Source organism: Nelumbo nucifera, chromosome 2 (assembly GCF_055504915.1).
Source record: "Nelumbo nucifera cultivar China Antique chromosome 2, China Antique-T2T, whole genome shotgun sequence".
Taxonomy (NCBI): domain Eukaryota; kingdom Viridiplantae; phylum Streptophyta; class Magnoliopsida; order Proteales; family Nelumbonaceae; genus Nelumbo; species Nelumbo nucifera.
The window spans coordinates 52504053-52524591 of NC_142650.1; the positions used below are offsets into that span (position 1 = coordinate 52504053).

The following is a 20539-nucleotide window of genomic DNA, read 5'->3' on the forward strand; positions in this document are numbered from 1 at the left end:
TTGTAGACTTGTAGTGGATTGGGGGTGGTGGTTATTTTGATCTCCTCAATTGATCGATCCAACGATCTTCAAATTCGCGATTCTCTCTTCTTCCTCCTCTTCAATTTCACGGTCCTCGTTGTTCAGATGAGCATGGACAGTAACACCTATTTGCTCATCAAATGATTTTTGTAGGTTCCTGTCATTCCCACTCCGTAAAACCCATATTTAGGAGTTCTCTTAGTTGAGCAATATTGTTTCCCCTCCCTTGGAAAATGGGTTACTTAGAATAATCAAAACAACCCATTGTCCATTTAGTGTCTTCCAGGTTCGGTTAATTGAATCATGGACAGTCAGTTTTTTTATTTTCTTAAACCGAAACTGAACTGGTATCACTGGTTAACCAGTCCATCAATTTTGGTTTTTGACCGGTTCGATTCTTCAATTTTTTATATTTATAACCGATAGCGGGGCTTGAAGTTGAAACTGCTTCTCCTCTTGGACCACCTAGTTTACCTGCCAATCGAATCACCATTAAGTTGGCTATGTGTTATGCATTTAATGTCTTTCATCTTTACCAACTCATCCTGTATAGTAAACGTAATGGATGAATCGATGAAGATGAAGGTTGCATGGATACCGAAATTGCGAGACCACCATAATAAAACCACCCACGTAGGGATGCGGACGCCTCCATTTTCTGAAAAATTTGCAGTGCTGAAAACTCGCTCTAGTTTCTCTTGTCTTCTATATTTGTTTTCCATTTTCTTTCTCCTTAGTTAATTGTTTACATGTTCTCAGTATTTTAATCGTTTCTCTTGTGATGAAGAAATGGTATTCAAGTGCATGGAAAAACCAACGGTCGCCGGAGAAGCCAAATGGCGTTTCTAGCAAATAGAGGAGGCGTATTCCAATAAAACAGGAATATTCCGACGTTTCCATGCAGCAGCTCTTATGATAAGATACTGAAAAAGGGTATTTTAAGAATTTATGGTGCGTAATCCGGTCGGTCCTATCTATCGGTTACATCGCCTCTGATGGAATCGGGGGTGCCTGAAACAAGGAAAGAAACGGAGACTTCTGGGGAGGAACCCGGTTGGAACACTCCGAAGCTCAAGTTAGTGCTCTTGAGAAGGCAAGGGAAATGAAGAAAGTTCAAGACAGAAAGTGTAAGAATCACATACCCTCTTCCTTGTGAGATGGGGGTCTTTTATAATCACCCTGTACACTTACTTCCATACCTCTGCCAGTTCGGGTATCATTACCTCTGCCAGATCGGGTGTCATTTCTTCTGCCAATTGCCAGTTCGGGTGTCATACCCTCCACTGCCAGCTGCCAGGGCCGCCTCTGTCCGTCTGAGATGGCGGTGGCAGGTGGCCGTTGGATGGCGGCTATCATGTGTCGGACCCCTAATCAGTCAGGTGCGCTGCCTCTGTGTACGGGTCTCCTGGGCGTCAGGTACGGTTGCTCAATTAGGACACTTGGAGCCAAAGTGGTGTGTGAGGCGAAGTCTTGAACTCGGATAGAAGTGTGGCCCGAACTGCCACTGGGTGGGCAGTTCGGGTTTTTGCCTTTTGTGCTCTTTGTAAGGCTCAGGACCTCGAAGGGAGAGCTCGGGTTCCGACTTGGGGAGCTCAGAACTTCTTTAGCTCGGGGCCCGGGCTATAGGTTCCATTGGGGGAGCTCAGGATTCTTTTCCTCAGAGCTCGGGTTGTGGGCCCGCTGCTGTGTTGAGCTGGCGCTTCTGCCAGGTCACTCTCGGTTGCTTCCACGTGTCGTATGGCCAAGGGGTCGGGTCAAACCTTCCTCCATCAATTGCCCCCTACTCCCCATGCTCGGGGTCTTGACCCGGTGTGGGGAATTCACGGGATGACAGGTGGATTTGCCTCATGACACTTTGGCCTCGGTCTGGAACTTCTATGGTCTGACCTGCTTGTGTTCTTGGCTCAACCGGGGTTGGCTTGGTTCGAATATGGGTTAGTCCCGAGCTGCGTGTAGCTCACGCACGTAAACGATTTCAAATTTTTGAACGTAAACAGCGCGCGCCAAAGTGTCTTTTCCTCGGGGAGTGCGCAGCTAATTTTGCGGGGAGCCGTTGGATGGTTTTGATCTTGGTCGTTGATGTGCAGGTACAATGGCTATAAATAGTGGGGGGCCCCTGGTCACTTTCCTCCATCATCCTTCAGCATTTGTTCCTTGAGCTCGCGTCCAAGCCTGTCAGCTCGCGTCACTAGTTCGTAGTCCGGTAGCTTTTCCTGGTGAGTCCTCAACCCTCTTTGTTTCGATGTCTAGTTTTAGTAGTTCGGATAGTCCTCTAGGGGGGTCAAACGCTAGTTATATGAACCGAGCTGCTGCCCCCGACAACCTTAGTGAGTCCGAGGCGGGGCCCGAGGTAGAGCTTGAGGAAGAGCTCGAGTTCGAGCCCGTAGGTCGGGTTACCTCGGGTAGCTTGGCATCCACCTCCCGTCGAGTTTGGGTGCCAAATAAGTTTGGGCCTTCCATTATGACGCCCGAGAGGCTTTGGTCCCTCATTGCCCAGTTCAACCTGCCCGGGGAGTATGCCTATAGCTTGCCCTAGGGCGACTTTCCTTGGGAGCAAGGTCCGAACGAGATCGTGATATTCCGGGAACAGCTTGTTGTCGGGCTGCGCCTTCCCTTCCATCCTCTTATCGTCGAAGTCATGAACCACTTCGGCGTCACTGTAGGTCAGCTTCACCCGAACTCTATCCGTAACCTTGTCAGGACCATCTCCCTGTGCTGTGAACACTGCCTTCCTTTAGACTTGGAAGTTTTTTCTGCTATCCTTATGCTTAAGAAACAAGCGGGTCCCCTGCCCGGGCATAGGAGGGCGTACTACTTGTCACCTCGCCTGAGCTTCAAGCTCTTACACGATCTTCCAAATAAGGTCTCAGCATGGAAGCGGGACTATTTCGTGGTTCGAAGTGCTACGGGGTGGCCGTTTCCTACTGAGTGGGATTTGGTCGTTCCTAACCCCGGTGTCGCTTTAGATGAAGATACGGTGAAGGGCCTCCGGGACTGGGCCCGGCTTGGGCTAAAATGCGAAGTCTACTTATCGGAGGATAAACTCATTCAGGCCGGTCTGAGTTCGGGTAGGTCTCTTGCTCAGATAAAGGTACTTTTGCTTTTGTTTTTATTCTCGTATTTTGACGTCGAGCTCCTTTTTGCAGGTGTTATGGAGGCAGAGAAGACTCGAGGTGCGAGTCTGTTCAATGGCATGAAAAGGAGGAAGCGAGCTGCTAAGCGGGTCCGCGCCGATCCTTCCCGGGTTGCGAAGCCCGAGGCACCAAGAATGAAGCCTCCTAGGGAGCCCGAGGTGGCCCCTTCAGTTCAGGAAGCGGCAGGGGCTCCCTATGCCGACACTGCCTATACCCGGGTTGTGCCTTCGGGCTCGGGAAGTCACAAGGAGGTTGGGAGCGTGCTGACGCTGAGCTACGCTCTTCGAAAAAGCAAGAAGGCCATTTGCCCCGAGGAGGTCGCACAATGAGCCAATCTTCCTACAAATCTCATAGGCGCTCGTGCTACAACTCACGCCATGGTGGTAAGTCGGAGTAGTGTTTGTTTTCTTTCTTCTCTCTTTTTTTCTTTTTTACCGAGCTGATTTGTCCTCATTCTGGCAGGTGAACTCCTCTATTCATGCTTTGGCAATTCAGGCGGAGAAGGGCTTGAAGCGAGCAGAAGCTGCCGAAGTGGCTTCCCGTGCTGCACGGGCCAGCTATCGAGGTATCAGAGTGACAAAGAGGCCTTAGGAATGGTGGTGAGACATATGGCCGACCTGAAGTTGGACCTGGAGCATTAGATCGGGTACCTTCAGAAAGATATTAGGGAGAGGACTCAGATCTTTTCTCAGGCCGTCAAGGATTACATCGCTTCGCCGCGTTTCGACGATATGACGGTGGGCTCGTACAGACGGGGTTTCAAGTTTAGCCGATGGATGATAAGGAACACGTACCCCGAGCTCGATATTAGTGCCATAACCATTTCGCGCATCACTTAGGAACGTTTGTGTTTTTGTTTGTTTTTTTTTAACACTGTAAAGCAAACATTTAGCAACGAAGTACTTTTTCTGTTCAAGTGTTGTGCAAATATTCTACTTTTGCCGAAGTGACTATATTGCCGAGTTGACTATATGCCCGATCTGCACCCCGGGTTTCATACCCGTGCTGCCTGCTCTCTTGGCATTAACACTTAGGTTTTTGTTGTCAAGGCCCCGAGTAGGTTTTTGTTGTCGAGGCCCCAAGGTCATTCTCAACTCGGCATTTTAGTTATTAGGATATTTTCCTAGTATTTTGCCCATGCCAAGGAGGCGACTGGGTCTTGTAGTGTCGAGGTCTTTGTTACCTCAGTGTTTTAGCCCTTAGGCTTTGGGAGCGGCTCACAGTTTGCCCAGTTCGGTAGCTTATAGGTAATATCGCCTTAAGTTGACGATGTTGCAAGTTCAGGGTACTTGTTTACCTTCCAGGGTCTCAAGCCCGTATGCTCCTCCAAGTGCTCTCTTTACTCGGTAGGGTCCTTCCCAGTTTGGCCTGAGTTTGCCAACGCCGGGCTCGGGTACCATGACCTTGCGGAGAACCAGGTCACCGACACGGAAGTTTCGTTTCTTAACTTTGGCGTTGTAGTACCGAGCAACCCTTGCTGGTACGTCGCGGTTCTAATGTATGCGAGGTCCCTTACTTCGTCAAGTAGGTCGAGGTTGGTACATGGCTCGTCGTTATTAGTATTGTCGTTGTATGCTTCCAACCGAAGTGAGGGGATTTCGATTTCGGCTGGGATGACTGCCTTCGTGCCATAGGTGAGGTTGAAGGGAGTTTCTCCGGTGGCGATCTTCTCTGTAGTTCGGTATGCCCATAGGACGCTGGGCAGCTCGTCTGCCCATAATCCTTTAGCTCGGTCTAGCCTGGCATTTAGTCCGCGGAGGATAGCTCTGTTCGTGACTTCTGCTTGACCGTTTGCTTGTGGGTGCGCAACCTACGTGAAGTTTTGCCGAATCCCCATGTCATGGCACCACTCTTGGAATTTGATGTCCTCGAATTGCTTGCCATTGTCGGAGATCAGCACCCGAGGTAGCCCGAAGCGGCACACTATGTTCTTCCAGAAGAAGTTCTAGACATTTCGAGCTGTGATGGTTACGAGAGTTTCAGCTTCAACCCACTTAGTGAAGTAGTCTACTGCTACTACTAGGAACTTCCTTCCTCCTGTTGCTAGTGGGAATGACCCAAGTAGGTCGATACCCCATTGTGCAAAGGGCCACGGGCTGGTGAGGTACTTGAGGTCGGCAGCGGGCTGGTGGTGAATGTTGGCGTGCTTTTGGCACTTCTCGCACTTCCTGACTAGCCCGACGGCGTTTGCCTTCATCGTTGGCCAATAGTACCCCTGTCGTAGTGCTTTCTGAGCGAGGGCCCTGCCCCCCAGGTGTCCGCCACATAGGCCTTCATGAATGCCGTGGAGTACGATCTCGACTTCGGGAGGTCGCAAGCAGCGTAGGTAGGGGAGCGTGTAGGATCTTTGGTACAGCCGTTCGTCTATCATGACGTACTTGGTTGCCTGGCGCTCTACCCTCCTAGCGGCGTTGCAGTCTGCGGGGAGGGCTCCATGTAGTAGGAAGCTCGCGAGTGGATCAATCCAGCTCGGTTCTGCTTGGGCGACAGGAGCGACCTCCTCTGCCCCCTGAAGAACGCTGGGCCGAGGTAAGTCCTCCATGTACACAGTTCTCATGGTGTTGTCACTGGTGCTGACTAGCTGAGACAGGGCATCGGCCTCAGTGTTCTCTGACCTTGGGATCTGCCTGATGAAGTGTGACTGGAAGTTAAGCAGAGCCTTTTTTACCTTTGCCAAGTAGGCGATCATAGTTGGCTCGTGGGTTTCGTATTCCCCTGTAACTTGGTTGACCACGAGCTGAGAATCGTTGTAGATAACTATGTGTTTTGCTTTTACCTCTTGCACCAGAGCTAGCCCGGCTATCAACACCTCGTATTTTGCCTCATTGTTGGATGTCGCGAACTCGAAGCGTAGTGCGTACTTCAGTTTCGTGCCACTCGGACCGCGGAGAACTACACTGGCACCGCTGCCTTGCTGGTTTGAGGAGCCATCTACGTGAAGGATCCAGGGCTCTTCATCCCATTTCGCGCTCGACCTAACCAGGAGAGATATCGAATGGGGTGCGACCTCACAGGGCTCGGACTCAGCTGGCCTGGGAGCACCGAGCTCACCCGAACTAAGAGCCTCGTGCTCAACCGAGCTAAGGTCCTCGGAGTTAAAGGTGCATTTTGCAACGAAATCCGCCAAGGCTTGGGCTTTGATGGCGGTTCGGGGCTTGTACTAGTGGTCGTACTTACTGAGTTCGATGGCCCACTTTGCTAATCGTCCAGAGACCTCGGGCCTGAGTAATACTTGCCTCAGGGGTTTGTCGGTGAGGACGATGATGGTATGAGCTTGGAAATACGGGCGGAGTTTGCGGGCCGCAATGACCAGCGCATAGGCTATCTTTTCTATTTCTGGATATCTTGTTTCTGCTCCCTGCAATATTTTACTAACATAGTAGATGGGTCATTGGACCCGATCTGCTTCCTTTATCAGTACCGAACTGACCACTTTGTCGCTTGCCGAAAGGTACAGTTCTAAAACATCGCCCACTTCGGGCTGGGTCAACACTGGGATATTGGCGAGGTATTTCTTGAGCTCATCAAATGCGAGCTGGCAGTTCGGGTTCCACTCGAACCCTTTGCCTTTTATTGCCTTGAAGAAGGGTGGGCAATGGTCTGCTGATTTAGACATAAAACGACTCAGAGCGGATATTCTGCCATTAAACCTCTGAATCTCTTTTACCTTTCGAGGTGGTCTCGTATCTAGGATGGCCTTTATTTTGTCCAGGTTGGCCTCAATACCGCGTCGGTTGACGATGTACCCTAGGAACTTACCCGAGGTGACATTGAAGACACATTTATTTGGGTTTAGTTTCATGTTAAATTGACGCAAAATTTGAAAGACAGAATGTAAGTCTTGTATTAATTCATGCAAAAACTGTGTCTTGACGACCATGTCGTCTACATAACATTCTACTTTGGTGCTAATTAAGGGTTGAAACAGCTTATTCACAAGCCTTTGAAAGGTTGCCCCATTATTTTTCAGTCCGAAGGGCATAACCTTGTAGTAGTATAGGCCAAACTCGGTCACGAAGGCGGTTTTTTCCTCGTCAGTTGGGTCCATCCTGATTTGGTTGTAGACCGAGTAGGCATCCAGGAAGCTTAGCAGCTCGTGTCCCGAGGTCGCGTTTACTAGGCGGTCAATACGGGGGAGGGGGAAGCAATCCTTTGGGCAAGCTCGGTTCAGGCCGATGTAGTCGACACACATGCGCCACTTATCGTTTGCCTTTTTTACCAGAACGGGGTTAGCTACCCAGCTCGAGTAGTGAACTTCCCTTATGAAGTCTACTGCGAGGAGCTTCTCGACCTCCTCATCGACCGCCCTCTAGCGTTCTGGGGCTAAGTTGCGTTTCTTCTGTCTAATGGGCCTAACTACAAGGTCAATATTAAGCTTGTGAGTTATGAGCTTAGGGTCTATGCCAGGCATTTCTGCCGCAGACCAAGCAAAAACATCTAAGTTACTGAGTAAGAAGCGTACCAGTTCGGATCGCAAGGGTTCTTCCAAGGACGCTCCGACCTGAAGTGATCTGGCGGGGTCTCCCGCCGTGACAGGGATGGGAATAGTTTCCTCTGTTGGCGCAGCTCACTCCTCGTTCTGCTCCACTGGTCGCTCCACTTCGAGGTCGTCGGTTACCTTGGCCTTTCCCTTGAGGGCGGCAACGTAGCACTTACGGGACTCGAGATGGTTGCCCCGCACTACCCCGATGTCGAAGTCCGTTGGGAACTTCATGGCCAAATAGTAAGTGGACACCATGGCTTTTAAAGCGTGGGTGATCAGCCGACCTACTATGGCATTGTAAGGGGAGGGGGTCGCGACCACCAAGAAATCGTGACTGAGTCTTACCGTGCTAGGCCACATGTTGACTTCCACAGGTACTGTGACCTTTCCCAGGGGTTTGACCTCTTCTCCGCTGAAGCCGACCAGCGGGGTGTTCGCGGGTTTCAAGTCACTTTCTCGAAATTGGAGTTTGTCAAAGGCTGCCATAAAAAGGATGTTTGTCGAACTGCCGGATCAATGAGTACTTGTCGGACTTCGAAGTCGTTGATCTTCATCTTTATGACAAGTGCGTCGTCGTGGGGGTAGTGGACCCCGCGTGCATCGTCTTCAGTGAAGAATATGGGGTCTTCCGTCCTATGCCGCTTTGGGGGATTCTGTTCTTCTCTAGCGGCCTCCCGGGTTGATGCCCGAGCTGCTGCCGAGGTGCAACTTGCTACGACTGATCCTCCAACGATCACATGGATTGTTCCCCGAACTGGTCTTTCCTTCGGGGCTGCTTCTGCAGTTTTGCTGGCCGGTTGCTGGACTCGGGAGCGTCTCTGCTGCGCTCTCCCTTCCGACCTGCCTTTATTATTATTATTATTATTATTATTATTATTATTATTATTATGCTGTACAAAATTTCGTAGGTACCCACGGCGGATAAGTTCCTCTATCTCGTCGCGGAGATTATTACAATGTTCGGTGTTGTGACCGTGGTCCCTTTGGAAACTGCAGTATAAGTTTTTATTCCTCTCGTTCGGGTTTCCCTTCAGGCGAGGTGGCCACTTCACATACGGGGCATCTTTGATCGTCATTAAGATCTCGGCCCGCTTCGCGTTTAAGGGCGTGTAGTCCGCCCGACCTGCTAAGGGAGCTCGGAACGGCTGGCTTGGCTTCGGCCCCTGAGCTGGGTCTCTTTTTCTCCTGTCATCTGAATTGGAGGGCTCGCCTTTCCTCTTTCTTTTTTCGATCCCACCTTCAGTCCTTTGGTTGATCTCTTCCTCTGTTCTTATGAATTTGTCCACGAGCTTGAGGAATTCAACCACGCTTGTGGTTTAGTTAACTACCATCTGCCAATTGCCAGTTCGGGTGTCATAACCTCCACTGCCAGTTGCCAGGGCCGCCTCTGTCCATCTGAGATGGCGGTGGCAGGTGGCCGTTGGATGGCGGTTGTCATGTGTTGGACCCCTAATTAGTCAGGTGTGCCGCCTCTGTGTACGGGTCTCCTGGGCGTCAGGTATGGTTGCTCAGTCAGGACACTTGGAGCCAAAGTGGTGTGTGAGGTGAAGTCTTGAGCTCGAATAGAAGTGTGGCCCGAACTGCCTCTGGGTGGGCAGTTCAGGTTTTTGCCTTTTGTGCTCTTTGTAAGGCTCAGGACCTTGAAGGGAGAGATTGGGTTCCGACTTGGGGAGCTCAGAACTTCTTTAGCTCGGGGCCCGGGCTATAGGTTTCATTGGGGGAGCTCGGGATTCTTTTCCTCAGAGCTCGGGTTGTGGGCCCGCTGTTGTGCCGAGCTGGCGCTTCTAACAGGTCACTCTCGGTTGCTTCCACGTGTCGTATGGCCAAGGGGTCGGGTCAAACCTTCCTCCATCAGGAATTAAAAAAATAGTCACATGACATCACTAGGAATGGCGATAGGGCGGGTTTAGGCGGAGATTACATTCCCCATCCCGACCCCGACCCCAAATCATCCCCCGTTCTCGTCCTTGATCCCTGTCGGGGAAAGAAATTCCCCTCCATCCCCGACCCCAATGGGGATGAATTCCCCGTCGAATACCCGAATTCCCGACTTGAGAGAGACTCCAAACTTGTGACTTGCGAGTAGATTTAGATCTGTAATCTATTTGAGATTTCAAGAATCATAAATCAAAAGCATTGAGAGAGAGAGAGGACCATTATGGGTTTTGAGTTGTGGCATTGCCTCATCTGAGAGAAGAGCAGATCAAGGGAAGAATAAAAGTAGGGCACTGCCATACTAGGGTTTTGAGTTTCAGGCTTTCAGTTGCCACATTTGATACGTATCAGCCGATACTGACTAATACATGTCGATACTTTGAACCTTGCTCCCAACCTCTTCCATCTCTATGCATGAAAAATGCAAAGCCCTCTTCCTACTTTTCCCTTTGGTAGAGTGATTGTGTGCAAATTTACATGTAATTTCTTATTACTTTATGTTATATATAAACAATAAACAAGCAAAAATGACATGAACAAACATCTAAAATTCCCAAACATCAATTTAATGTATGCTATTCATGTGTGTATGTATATATTTTAGTGAATTCAATATATGGGTCGAGGAGAATTGGATTTACCATAACACTGTACCCATCTGCTTTGTTTAATTCTAAAACTTGATTCAAAACTAAAATCCATTTTCAAACAAAATTAGAAAAAAAAAACAGTAAAGAAAAAACTGCCCGTTGGAGCGGTAGGGTTGAAATTGACACCTTATAGACGAATAGTGTAGACTGCAGCAGGGTGGGCATTGGACAGTGTAATATAACATGACCCAATGCTATGCAACTTCTTCGAATTTGAAAACCGGATGTCATGGTGGATGACTGGATGCTTGAGTCCAAAACCAAAAGAATATAGTTGTAGATTTTGAATTAGATCAGGATAATTGGTGCCATTGAGCTTGCTGCTTTCCTCTCCAAATGCAAGTTTGGGATTTCCCCACTCCACCTGAAGTCTGAAAAAAGTTGCAACTGTTCAAATTATTGATATCCCTTATCACTATAAAGCGTCTAAAATCATGGAATTTCCCCTTTTTTCATTATTTTCAATAATTCATTGGTAGATATATTATAAGGGGTTTTGTCGTTCAAACCCATATAGCATTTCGGTGACCCAAAAGTGAAAATTGAGAACTAATACGCCATGCTTTGAATCATGATTGGAAACCATGAAAATGACATATTATATGATCTTTTTTTTTTTTTTCTTAATTTCCCCATATCTATAAAGCAGGGCATCCAAAATTTGCACCAATTGATGTTGTTCGGTGAGGGGAATTGATTCATGAAGAATCAACAATTTTAGGGTGTTTCCATGGATAATATATAAAAGAGACGAGAAAAAAAGGGTAAATTATAAGTATCTTGTACCTTGGGGTAGTTTCACTCTAGGACTTAAACTTTCAAATGTGTCACTTTAATACTTGAGCTTCCAAAATTATATATCTAAGCCCAATTTCATTAAACTCACGTTTATGGTGATTGGTGAGGGATAAAATTATATAAAATGTCCATGTTCTAATTCTTTTTCATTATTCATCTTTTTCTACCTCTTTGACTTCATACATAAAATGTGTCATATTTTTTTACCTCTTGTTCTTTGACCCCTAAAAGTATTTGGTGATACTGTAAATTATTTTTTTTTCAAAATACCTAAAATTGCCCATAGATAATGAATAGTGGAAAAGAAAGAGTTAAAACATGGGCATTTCATAATTTTACCCTTTACCAGAATGTTAGTTTAACTAAATTAGACTTAAATGTATATTCCTGAAAAGTTCAGGCCCTACATTGAGACTACCCCAGAGTATAAGGTCCCTATCTGCAATTTGGCCTAAACAAATTTGCAAGATTTGATACATCACTGATATGGACATGCCAAAAACCATTTCAAGAATCGCCTCCTCCCCATTCCAATTACGAGGTATCCATCCACCACCAGCAGCTTCTAAGAACCACTCATAAACATGAAAAATTGAGAACTGTTGATTCAATTACTGACCTTTTTCAATAATCAGTTCATCAAATACCAGTAAATCAATGTTTATTAGTTTTTTTTTTTTTCACAACAGAAAATAGGATAAATCACTTAAACCTCTCCTTTTCTTTCTGACAATTGCCCCTGAACTTTGACCTATTCTCCTAACATTTGAATAATTAAATTATACTTATTGACCCCTAATTTTTTTGACGCCCTTATTGACCCCTAAAAGAGTTTGGTGATATTGTGAATTATATTTTTTTGCAAAATTCCTAAATTTGCCCATGGATAATGAGATCCATTTTTTTAATGATGGGTGGGTCGTTGGTTATCAGTCCACCACTTCTTAGCAAGGTTCAAAGTATAGATACGTATTGATTGATACATATCATGTTGAGAGTTTCCCGATATACCCTTATAGGAATTATATCGAATCAGAAGATAGCTGAAATTTAAACCAACCCCTCTAATAAATTGGTTTTGAAAATATATATATATATATATAAAGCACTAGCACAGGTCAATACGCCTTATTTAGAACCTTGCTTCCTAGCTGTGGACTCCACTCTGGTCATTTAACACTAACACGAACAGGGCGTTAATATCAACATCAACATCTAACACCAACAAAAAATGGTCAAAATTGAATCAAACAGCATAGTGTGTGTTTTCAATTCGGATACCAGTGATGACTGATTAATCATTGATCTCTTTCTATTTAGTATCTTTATATTTTTAAGCTCATTATAAGTTTATTATTACTACCTTCCATCCGCTAAATTTAAGCTGTGTTTGGATAAAATTTGTGTTTTCAAAGCCCCCATTCAGGGGTGTGCTCACCCCCTGACAGCCCATAATCAATGCTTGATGAAAACCTCTGAAAGCCCAAAATAACCATTTTACAGCAAAAAAGATGGCTTATTGGTTGAAGCTTAAGGGGCTTTTCCCAAAGTAGCTCACTGAAAACAGCTCAACCCGGGCTTCAGCGCTCCCAAATGGGTTAGGCTCTGTGATTTGTTCCAGCCTGTCTTGAATCCAATCAGACTGAAAAGAGAGAAATGAAATTGCAAGTATAGATAGATCTATGTGATGGAGATGCCTGCAGATAGTGATGGTTTCGTCCCTTGTAATGTTCCCTCTGATTAAAAAGAAATTAATAAATAAAATAAAAAAATGAAACATCTATTACGAGTACCAGGAAGACAAGCACTCCGTTTCTCATTCAGTCCAACGGTCCAACTTGTTACAAATGCAAGCAGACAATATGCACCTAGCCGGCTAACAAACAAATATGATACGGCTTCAAGTATACTCAACTTGCACCTCTGGACCACCGGATTGGCATAACTGACTGGATTCTCTAAATCCTAATTTGCTTTATCAATTATATTCTTTAGCTCTACACACAAGTCCACTTTTTTATTCTGTTTATTTGTCCTTAATCTCCGTTGATTGCATTGACATCTGGTTTCGGAAAAACTTAACTCAGTAAGACGAGTCACACCAAATATTTGCCAATTGTTTATTTCTTCTTTTTTCTATTGAATTTTCGCTGTCATTACTTGACTCGAGCAATGACGACTGTCGTTTTTCCCGCAAAAAAAAAAAGAAAAACGAGTGTCTGAAATGGAAATGTATGCTGATGCGCGAGTCACACCGAGTCAGTAAATGCACTAAGCAGGAAGAGAGAAGAGAGAAGACAAAACTCTTCAAATTTTATTTTTCCCGAGATTCCCAAACGCTGTTTTTCTTTTTCTTTTTCTCTCCATCTTTTCGGTCTTTTGCAATCTAATATACCTTCTGTATAAGACCACGATCCCCTTCTAATCTTCTGTCTCTGCTTCACTGGAATAGTTTTCCGGCTTGCTCCTCTTCGTTCCAAGCGTATTTTGTTTTCGACGATGGTGGCCGATCACAAGCCCAAGACTGAGATTTCGTTGGCCGGGACCTTCGCGAGCAGCGCTTTTGCTGCTTGTTTTGCCGAGGTATATATGATCTCCGTTCCCCGGCTTTGCTTCACTTTACAAGTTGATTCAAAATATGTTCTGGCGCTATACGTTTGTTTGCCACGAATTTCCGATTACTTCTATTTCAATAATAAAAGAAAAGAACTCAGGAGATTTCTTTTGTCGATATAAAGTTCTAATTTGTACTATTTTGTTTGTTTGTGATCCTTTTTTGTGCCTTTCCTTGGGTCAATTTTTTTTGCATGCAAGCTCAGTTCTCCAATTAAATGCTGATTTTTCAAAATTTTCTGTTCACTGAGGACAAAAATTGCTACTTGCGAACTTCTACTTGAATGTAGTCCTTGTAAACGATGAAATGGAGAAAAGCTCTCGTACCATAAGTGGGAAAACGCAGCTACTTATTTACGACTAAGCCCTATGCTATAGACTTCCCTAAATAAATTGTTTTACATTGGAATACTGTTTTGACATTCTGTTTTCACGAGATTGAGAAGGCGACTTCCTCCTTATATCTGCTATAGCCATGAATTTCGCATGGTGTCTGGGGTCTCGTTTCAATAGGTCCAACCAAATAGATGCTTCCGAAGTTGATGAAAACGGCTTGTTTATTTCCCATCTGCCAACTTCTCTCCCTCCGTGTGTTCATGGTTGTTTTTGCTGATGTTGATGCATTATTAGGACAGAGTGAAGCTCAGTACCACGACTTTGTTTAAACAAATGGATAGAGCTCCTGATTTAATACTAGCTCAATAAGCCCAACGGCGAAATCTGGCATTATTTCAGGTGTCTATTGAATGTTGTGATTTCTATACGAGGAACAGCACATACACACACTTACTTCAGTATACACACACACACATTTACTTAAGACTTATTTATTGTGAATTCCTGAATGAAATAAAAATTTCAAGACATTAATGTCTTCTTTATATCTATGGCTCTATGCATATGCCATATGTATTACATGCAGCTTTGTACCATTCCTTTGGACACTGCTAAAGTTAGGCTGCAGCTTCAAAAGAAAGCTGCTAGTGGAGATGGAGTGGCTTTACCTAAATACAGGGGCATGTTGGGTACTGTTGCTACCATTGCTAGGGAAGAAGGTGCGACGGCACTCTGGAAAGGCATTGTACCAGGATTACATCGTCAGTGCCTGTTTGGAGGTTTAAGAATTGGATTGTATGAACCAGTAAGTTTTGAATTTGTTTCCTCGCACAGACTTATGATATGCCTGTTTTTGCATGTTTGCATGTATTTGTAAATATATCTTGTTTACATCATGAGTTTTTGATGGTCTTGTGTAATTGCATGTTGGACAGGTCAAGACCTTCTATGTTGGTAATGATTTTGTTGGAGATGTACCTTTGTCCAAGAAAATTCTTGCTGCGCTTACAACTGGTGAGCACATTTCTCAACTTCTACTCCTCTCCCCCAATTTCCTTCCCTCTCTCCCTACCAAGGGTATGCATAAATTATCCCCTTTTTGTTCATTCTTGATGTCCTTAGATTTGTTTCCTAGCCTGCATTAATTTCTGGTATTGCCCTAAAGTAATCTATCTTTCATAATTTCACTTGTATTTTTTGCATGCTGAGTGGGTAGTTGTAAATCATGCAGGTGCTCTAGCTATTACGGTGGCTAATCCAACTGATCTTGTTAAAGTTAGACTTCAAGCTGAAGGGAAGTTGCCACCTGGTGTGCCAAGGCGTTATTCTGGGGCATTAAATGCTTATTCCACAATAGTCAAACAAGTTGCGTTTCTAAAAGAGAAATTTCATTGTGTTGGTTCATTTAGTGTACTTGTTCAGTTTTACTAAATTTTTTCCGTTGTTTAGGAAGGAGTAGGGGCTCTTTGGACTGGGATTGGGCCTAATGTAGCACGAAATGCTATTATAAATGCTGCTGAACTAGCAAGCTATGATCAAGTGAAACAGGTAGGCTCATAATATGAATATCATTGGACTTTTATTTTGTTATGGCATTTAAGTTTATTTCTAATTCATTTTTATCCCAATACAGACAATTCTGAAAATTCCAGGATTCACAGATAATGTTTTTACTCACCTCCTATCTGGTTTGGGGGCTGGATTTTTTGCAGTGTGTATTGGCTCTCCAGTTGATGTGGTAAGCTTTCTATATCAATTTTCTATTACTTCAAAGCTGATTACTTAGTATATGTAGTGTTATGGTTTTCTATGGTTAGTTTGTTGGATTTGTTTATGGTGTGTGCAGTTGAAAAAACTTTGTAGCTTTAGTCAGATCATATAATTATTTTCTCTTCCAAATGAGAGCTCCCTATTTTCTCAAATTCATCCTGGCTCCAATTTGGTTTAATTTAGAAACTCAGATTCAACAAGTTTTTGTGAATTTTAATTGCAATATTCTCTTAAAAAAGGATTTCATTCATCAATATGTAATGTAAATTTTGCTGCTCGTACTTATGTCAAATATACAAACTAAGGGACTTCATGCTTTTTGATTCTGGTTATCTCTTAATTTGTTGATCAATTAAAAAATCTCATGAAAATGTATGTCAAAAAGAGGTGTACTCAAAGGGAATGCTTATGTAGATACAACCGACTTATTTCACATGTTCAACTGTTCAAGTTGAACTTAATAATAAGGGCTATGTTATTCAGTGATTATCCTGCTATCCAGTATCTTGGGAAGGGTAGACTGGATAAGACCAATACATTGGCATTCTCAGACTTGAACCTGCATTCTCATACTTGCTAGCCTGAGACTTTACCATTGCACCAAACAAAGGCTGAACTTAATAATATAGATGTAATTTCTACTACATGTAGCCTTTGAGGGTTACATTTAGCATTTCCTCTGTGTAGCAAGGCAATGGCATCATATCAGAATTTAGATCAGTCTCAACATTTGTTATTATTTTTATGAGTAAGGGCCATAGTTGTCAAAGCAATGCCTAGTCAGTAAGGCACTCATGGAGGGTTGCCTTGCTTAATTTCCAAGATATTTTTTAATGGTGCTCTTGGATACTTTTATGTTCTTAACCTTTCGAGATTATAATAATAAAATAGACATTATTAAACTAAATTATTCAGTTTAAGTGAAAATGCTAGTTTCTTTTTATTGTTTTTCTCATTTGTTAGGGTTCAGTGAACGTATATACTGCCTTGAGCGCTTGAAGACTTCAAAAGTTGAATTGATAAGAATGGAGGAACTCAAAATTTTATCCTATCAACACATGACCATCATCATCATCTTTCACCCTTTCTTTTCTTTTCTTCTTTTCCTAGGACAAAAATAGTCTCAGCTCCTCTATTTTCTGATTTTTTTAATTTCTTCTATTTTTTCATGAATATGTTGGTTTTCTATGTTTTGAATGAAGTTTATACATTTTTTATGAAGATTATAGACAATTAATAGTGAAAAATGGTTGTTGCTTGCTATGGAACCTAGGGAATTACCCTAGGATTCATGGTTTTTATTTAAAAAAATTCCATTGCCTAGGTGACTAGGCGACAAGGTTCCCTCCTATCACCTAGTCTTCCCTCAGTGCCTTGAAAACTATAGCAAGGGCATTGTGTTGAACAAATAAGGATACTTGTTAACTCAGTTTTTCTCTTGTAATGCTTCCTTCTGTCCCTACAATTCAATGAAAATGTGGTTTGCATTTTTCTACAAACTAAAGGCAAATTACATAATGGAAAATGCTGAGTTGGAAAAACAAAGAGAAGTAAAATAATATGATTGTTGCTGAATAACACCAAATGGATGCAAATGTGCAGTGATTTTGAGCACTTCCTCTTTACATTGAGTAGCCATTGGATCCCAAATTATATACATGCTCCAACTCTGACTTAAAAATGGGTCATTACCCAATGTTGGTCCTAGCTATTTGGGGTCTTAGAAGGGGTGGACTGGATACAGATCAACCACCCGGTTCATCTGGCTGACCTGTGAGAATAAAAAAGGGTAAGGAAAAGGAAATAACCTAATAAAAATATAAACTAATATGGATAAAAAATATACATTCTTTAAATATTCAACCAAGTTGGCCAAGTCTCAAGGGCCTTTTTATGATGGATGAAGTGGCTTAACTGAATGACTAATTTGCTTTGTCTTTGACTTGTTCATTAAAAGACAAAGCAATAAGCCATTCAGTTCCAGCCATTTCAGCCATTATTAAATGGCCACTAAGTTTAAAGACGACTTCATTCCTTGCTGCAAAATGGTTTTCAATCTTAATTGATATCTACAATGGTGTCTTTCTTTTAGTAGTTGATATTCCTGAAATTTTATCTAAATCATATTGGACCTAGTTTTGGACATGGGCCAACTGCAGTATGCAAAATAAAACTTGGCTACCATGATTAGTAACTTGAAAATATCTATTTATGCCCATGACTAAAGTGTATTTGTTCTATAATTATCAAGTTGTTTTGTACTAGTGCATGTCTAGGAGGTAAGATGCCTGCCTAGATGACAAAAAAATTAGAATGCAGCCACTTTATTGAATTTTTATTACTAGGGGTGTATCTTAATGTCGCCAACCCCATACGGTTGGATAAGGCTTTCTTGAGTTGAGTTGGATGCATCTTATTGATATATTGTTGATACATCATATCATTTGTTCTTTTTTGGAATTTTGCTATTGGAATATAAAAGATTCAGGGGTTTTGAAGAGAGGGAAAGAAGACAAGGACAAACTAGGACTGTCCACATGTTTTTTCTTTTTTTTTCTGCAATTACTCTCTCTCTCTTAGCATTCTTTAGTCATTTTTTATTTCTTGGCATGCAATTTCTCTATTAAATACTTGTTACATTGCAATGCAGTGTTTTGAACATTGAAATAAAAGATTTAATATCCTTCTGTATATGATGATTTATCATGTTTTTATATGCAATTCATTGATACTTGGTAAAGAAATTTGGCAATTTTCAATTTGTATGTTTGCTGGTTGGTATATAAAACTAGGAAGAAACTAACCTAAAATGTAGTTTTTCTTTGTCAAATTCTGTCACATGGGAGCAGGTGCCTAAGTGAGTAGGTGCTCCAGTGTCACCTAGAATGACCTATGTTCCTCGACAACTATGGACCTAATGTTTAGTCTCTCTGCAGTAAATGGTTTGGTTACTTGTTTGCTTTTCAACTGATTAAACAACATTATTGCTTCGTCCATTTGATTAATAGCACAGTAAGGTGAACATTCGTTTAACATCTAAAGAGGACAAGCGTGTTATATTTTATTGGTTGTGTTGCAGGTGAAATCAAGAATGATGGGAGATTCAACTTACAAAAGCACACTTGATTGTTTCATCAAGACTTTGAAAAATGATGTATGCTCATTTTCACTTTCAAATTTCCTTCTTCATTAGTTGGAATTAGTTACCATGTTGCAGTAATTGTACTTCTTGGATTCCTATCCATCTTTCATAGAGAAGTTGAGTAGGTAACAATGGCTTTTATTTATAAATCAATAATCAACAAGAAAAAGAAAAAGAAAGTGTGGTACATCAGTGAGAAAGTAGAGGAGGAAGAAGAGAAGAGAATAATAAAGTGGATCAGAAAAAAATTGAGTCTACCGTCCCTATCATTGGTATTTATATGCTGTCTTATAAAAGATTTTACAATGACTAAAATGTCCCTGCAGCTCAAACATAAAATAAAAAGAAAATAAACAGTCCAAGAAAAGGATTAAAAACATAATAACTAAATAAACTACTCGATCTACTGCATCTTTTTTTTTTTTTTTCTTTTGGGTTGCAATCTATTGCATCTCTATACTCCCCCTCAAGTTGGGAATAAATGTTGGTCATTCCCAACTTGCACATATCTGTTTATAGCTTCTGCCTAGCAGTTGCTTTGGTTAAAACATCAGCTAACTGCATATGAGAGGCAATAATGGCAGGCACACTTAGAAGCAACACTCTCTGATAAAATGTAGATCCACCTCAATGTGTTTGATGGCTTTAGAACTGTTTTATAGAACTTTCCTTTTAATTTGAGTGCCATCATCTCTTAAAGTTTATTCATAAAAAAAATCATCTCTTAAAATTTGATAAATGAAGGTAAATTTGTGTGAATTTGATAAGGTGCTATTCTGTTCAAAAGTGGTTCTGAAATTGGTTAATAGGGCCATTTCCTTTCTTATGGATTAGTAGTTTTGACAATGATTAATCTGCTAATGTGTTTAGGGGCCTCTTGCTTTCTACAAAGGGTTCATTCCAAATTTTGGTCGGCTAGGATCTTGGAACGTGATCATGTTTCTAACTCTAGAGCAGGTATTATTGCCAAGACTATTTTTTTTGCATTTTCAGTGCTTGTTTTATCCTGTTGACAGATTAGTAAGTTCAGACCTTACTAATCTGTTGGACTGTTACGGAAGTTGCAATTGTATTTCATGTCTAATAGTTGGAAATGCCAAGTTGAAGAATGAACCCATGAAAGACACAGTATTGGAAGAAGCATCAACTCCATTTGCTTATTTTTGGTTGCGGAGAGTATCAAAGCTGAAAATACTAGTTTCGTTGTGAAATCTGATTATGCTCATGGACCCTGCTCTTTGAACTGATTATTGGTGATATTCATAAAACCTGTCTGTTTGCCTTTCTTCTCTTTCTCACCACACCCTCCCTGATCTTGACAGGCTAAGAAGTTCTTCAGGAAGGAAGTATAGGACGAAAGTTTGAAGGATTAAAGTGGTTGGTGGGCAATTGTTTTGCTCAAGCTTGCTTTGGCAATAATTGGTTACTTAAAGAATAAAGAGTGAAATAAGGCTCTTTTTGCTAGTGTCTTTTTTTTCTTCAGTGATATAAGTGTCCTTCGATGTTACAGTCGAGGATTTCTTCAGAAACTCAATTTGTTTGAGGAATCTTCTCATTGCCATTACTTTGTTTTGGGAATTTCTGAACATTCTTCCTGCCAAGGTTTGACAATTATCAGGTTATAATTGAAATATGTACCATCGTGCTTTGCCTTGGA

At 42.6% G+C, this 20539-nt stretch overlaps 1 protein-coding gene across 1 annotated transcript; it reads left to right on the top strand.

The window, feature by feature from the left end:
* Positions 1-13173: 13173 nt before the first annotated feature.
* Positions 13174-20539, top strand: LOC104601183 (mitochondrial uncoupling protein 1-like). Its single transcript, XM_010264427.3, has 9 exons — positions 13174-13604; positions 14557-14775; positions 14906-14984; positions 15202-15335; positions 15420-15518; positions 15604-15708; positions 18820-18894; positions 19753-19839; positions 20205-20539. The coding sequence occupies exons 1-9, from the start codon at positions 13521-13523 to the stop codon at positions 20232-20234; spliced, it is 912 nt and encodes a 303-aa protein (XP_010262729.1). The 5' UTR covers positions 13174-13520; the 3' UTR covers positions 20235-20539.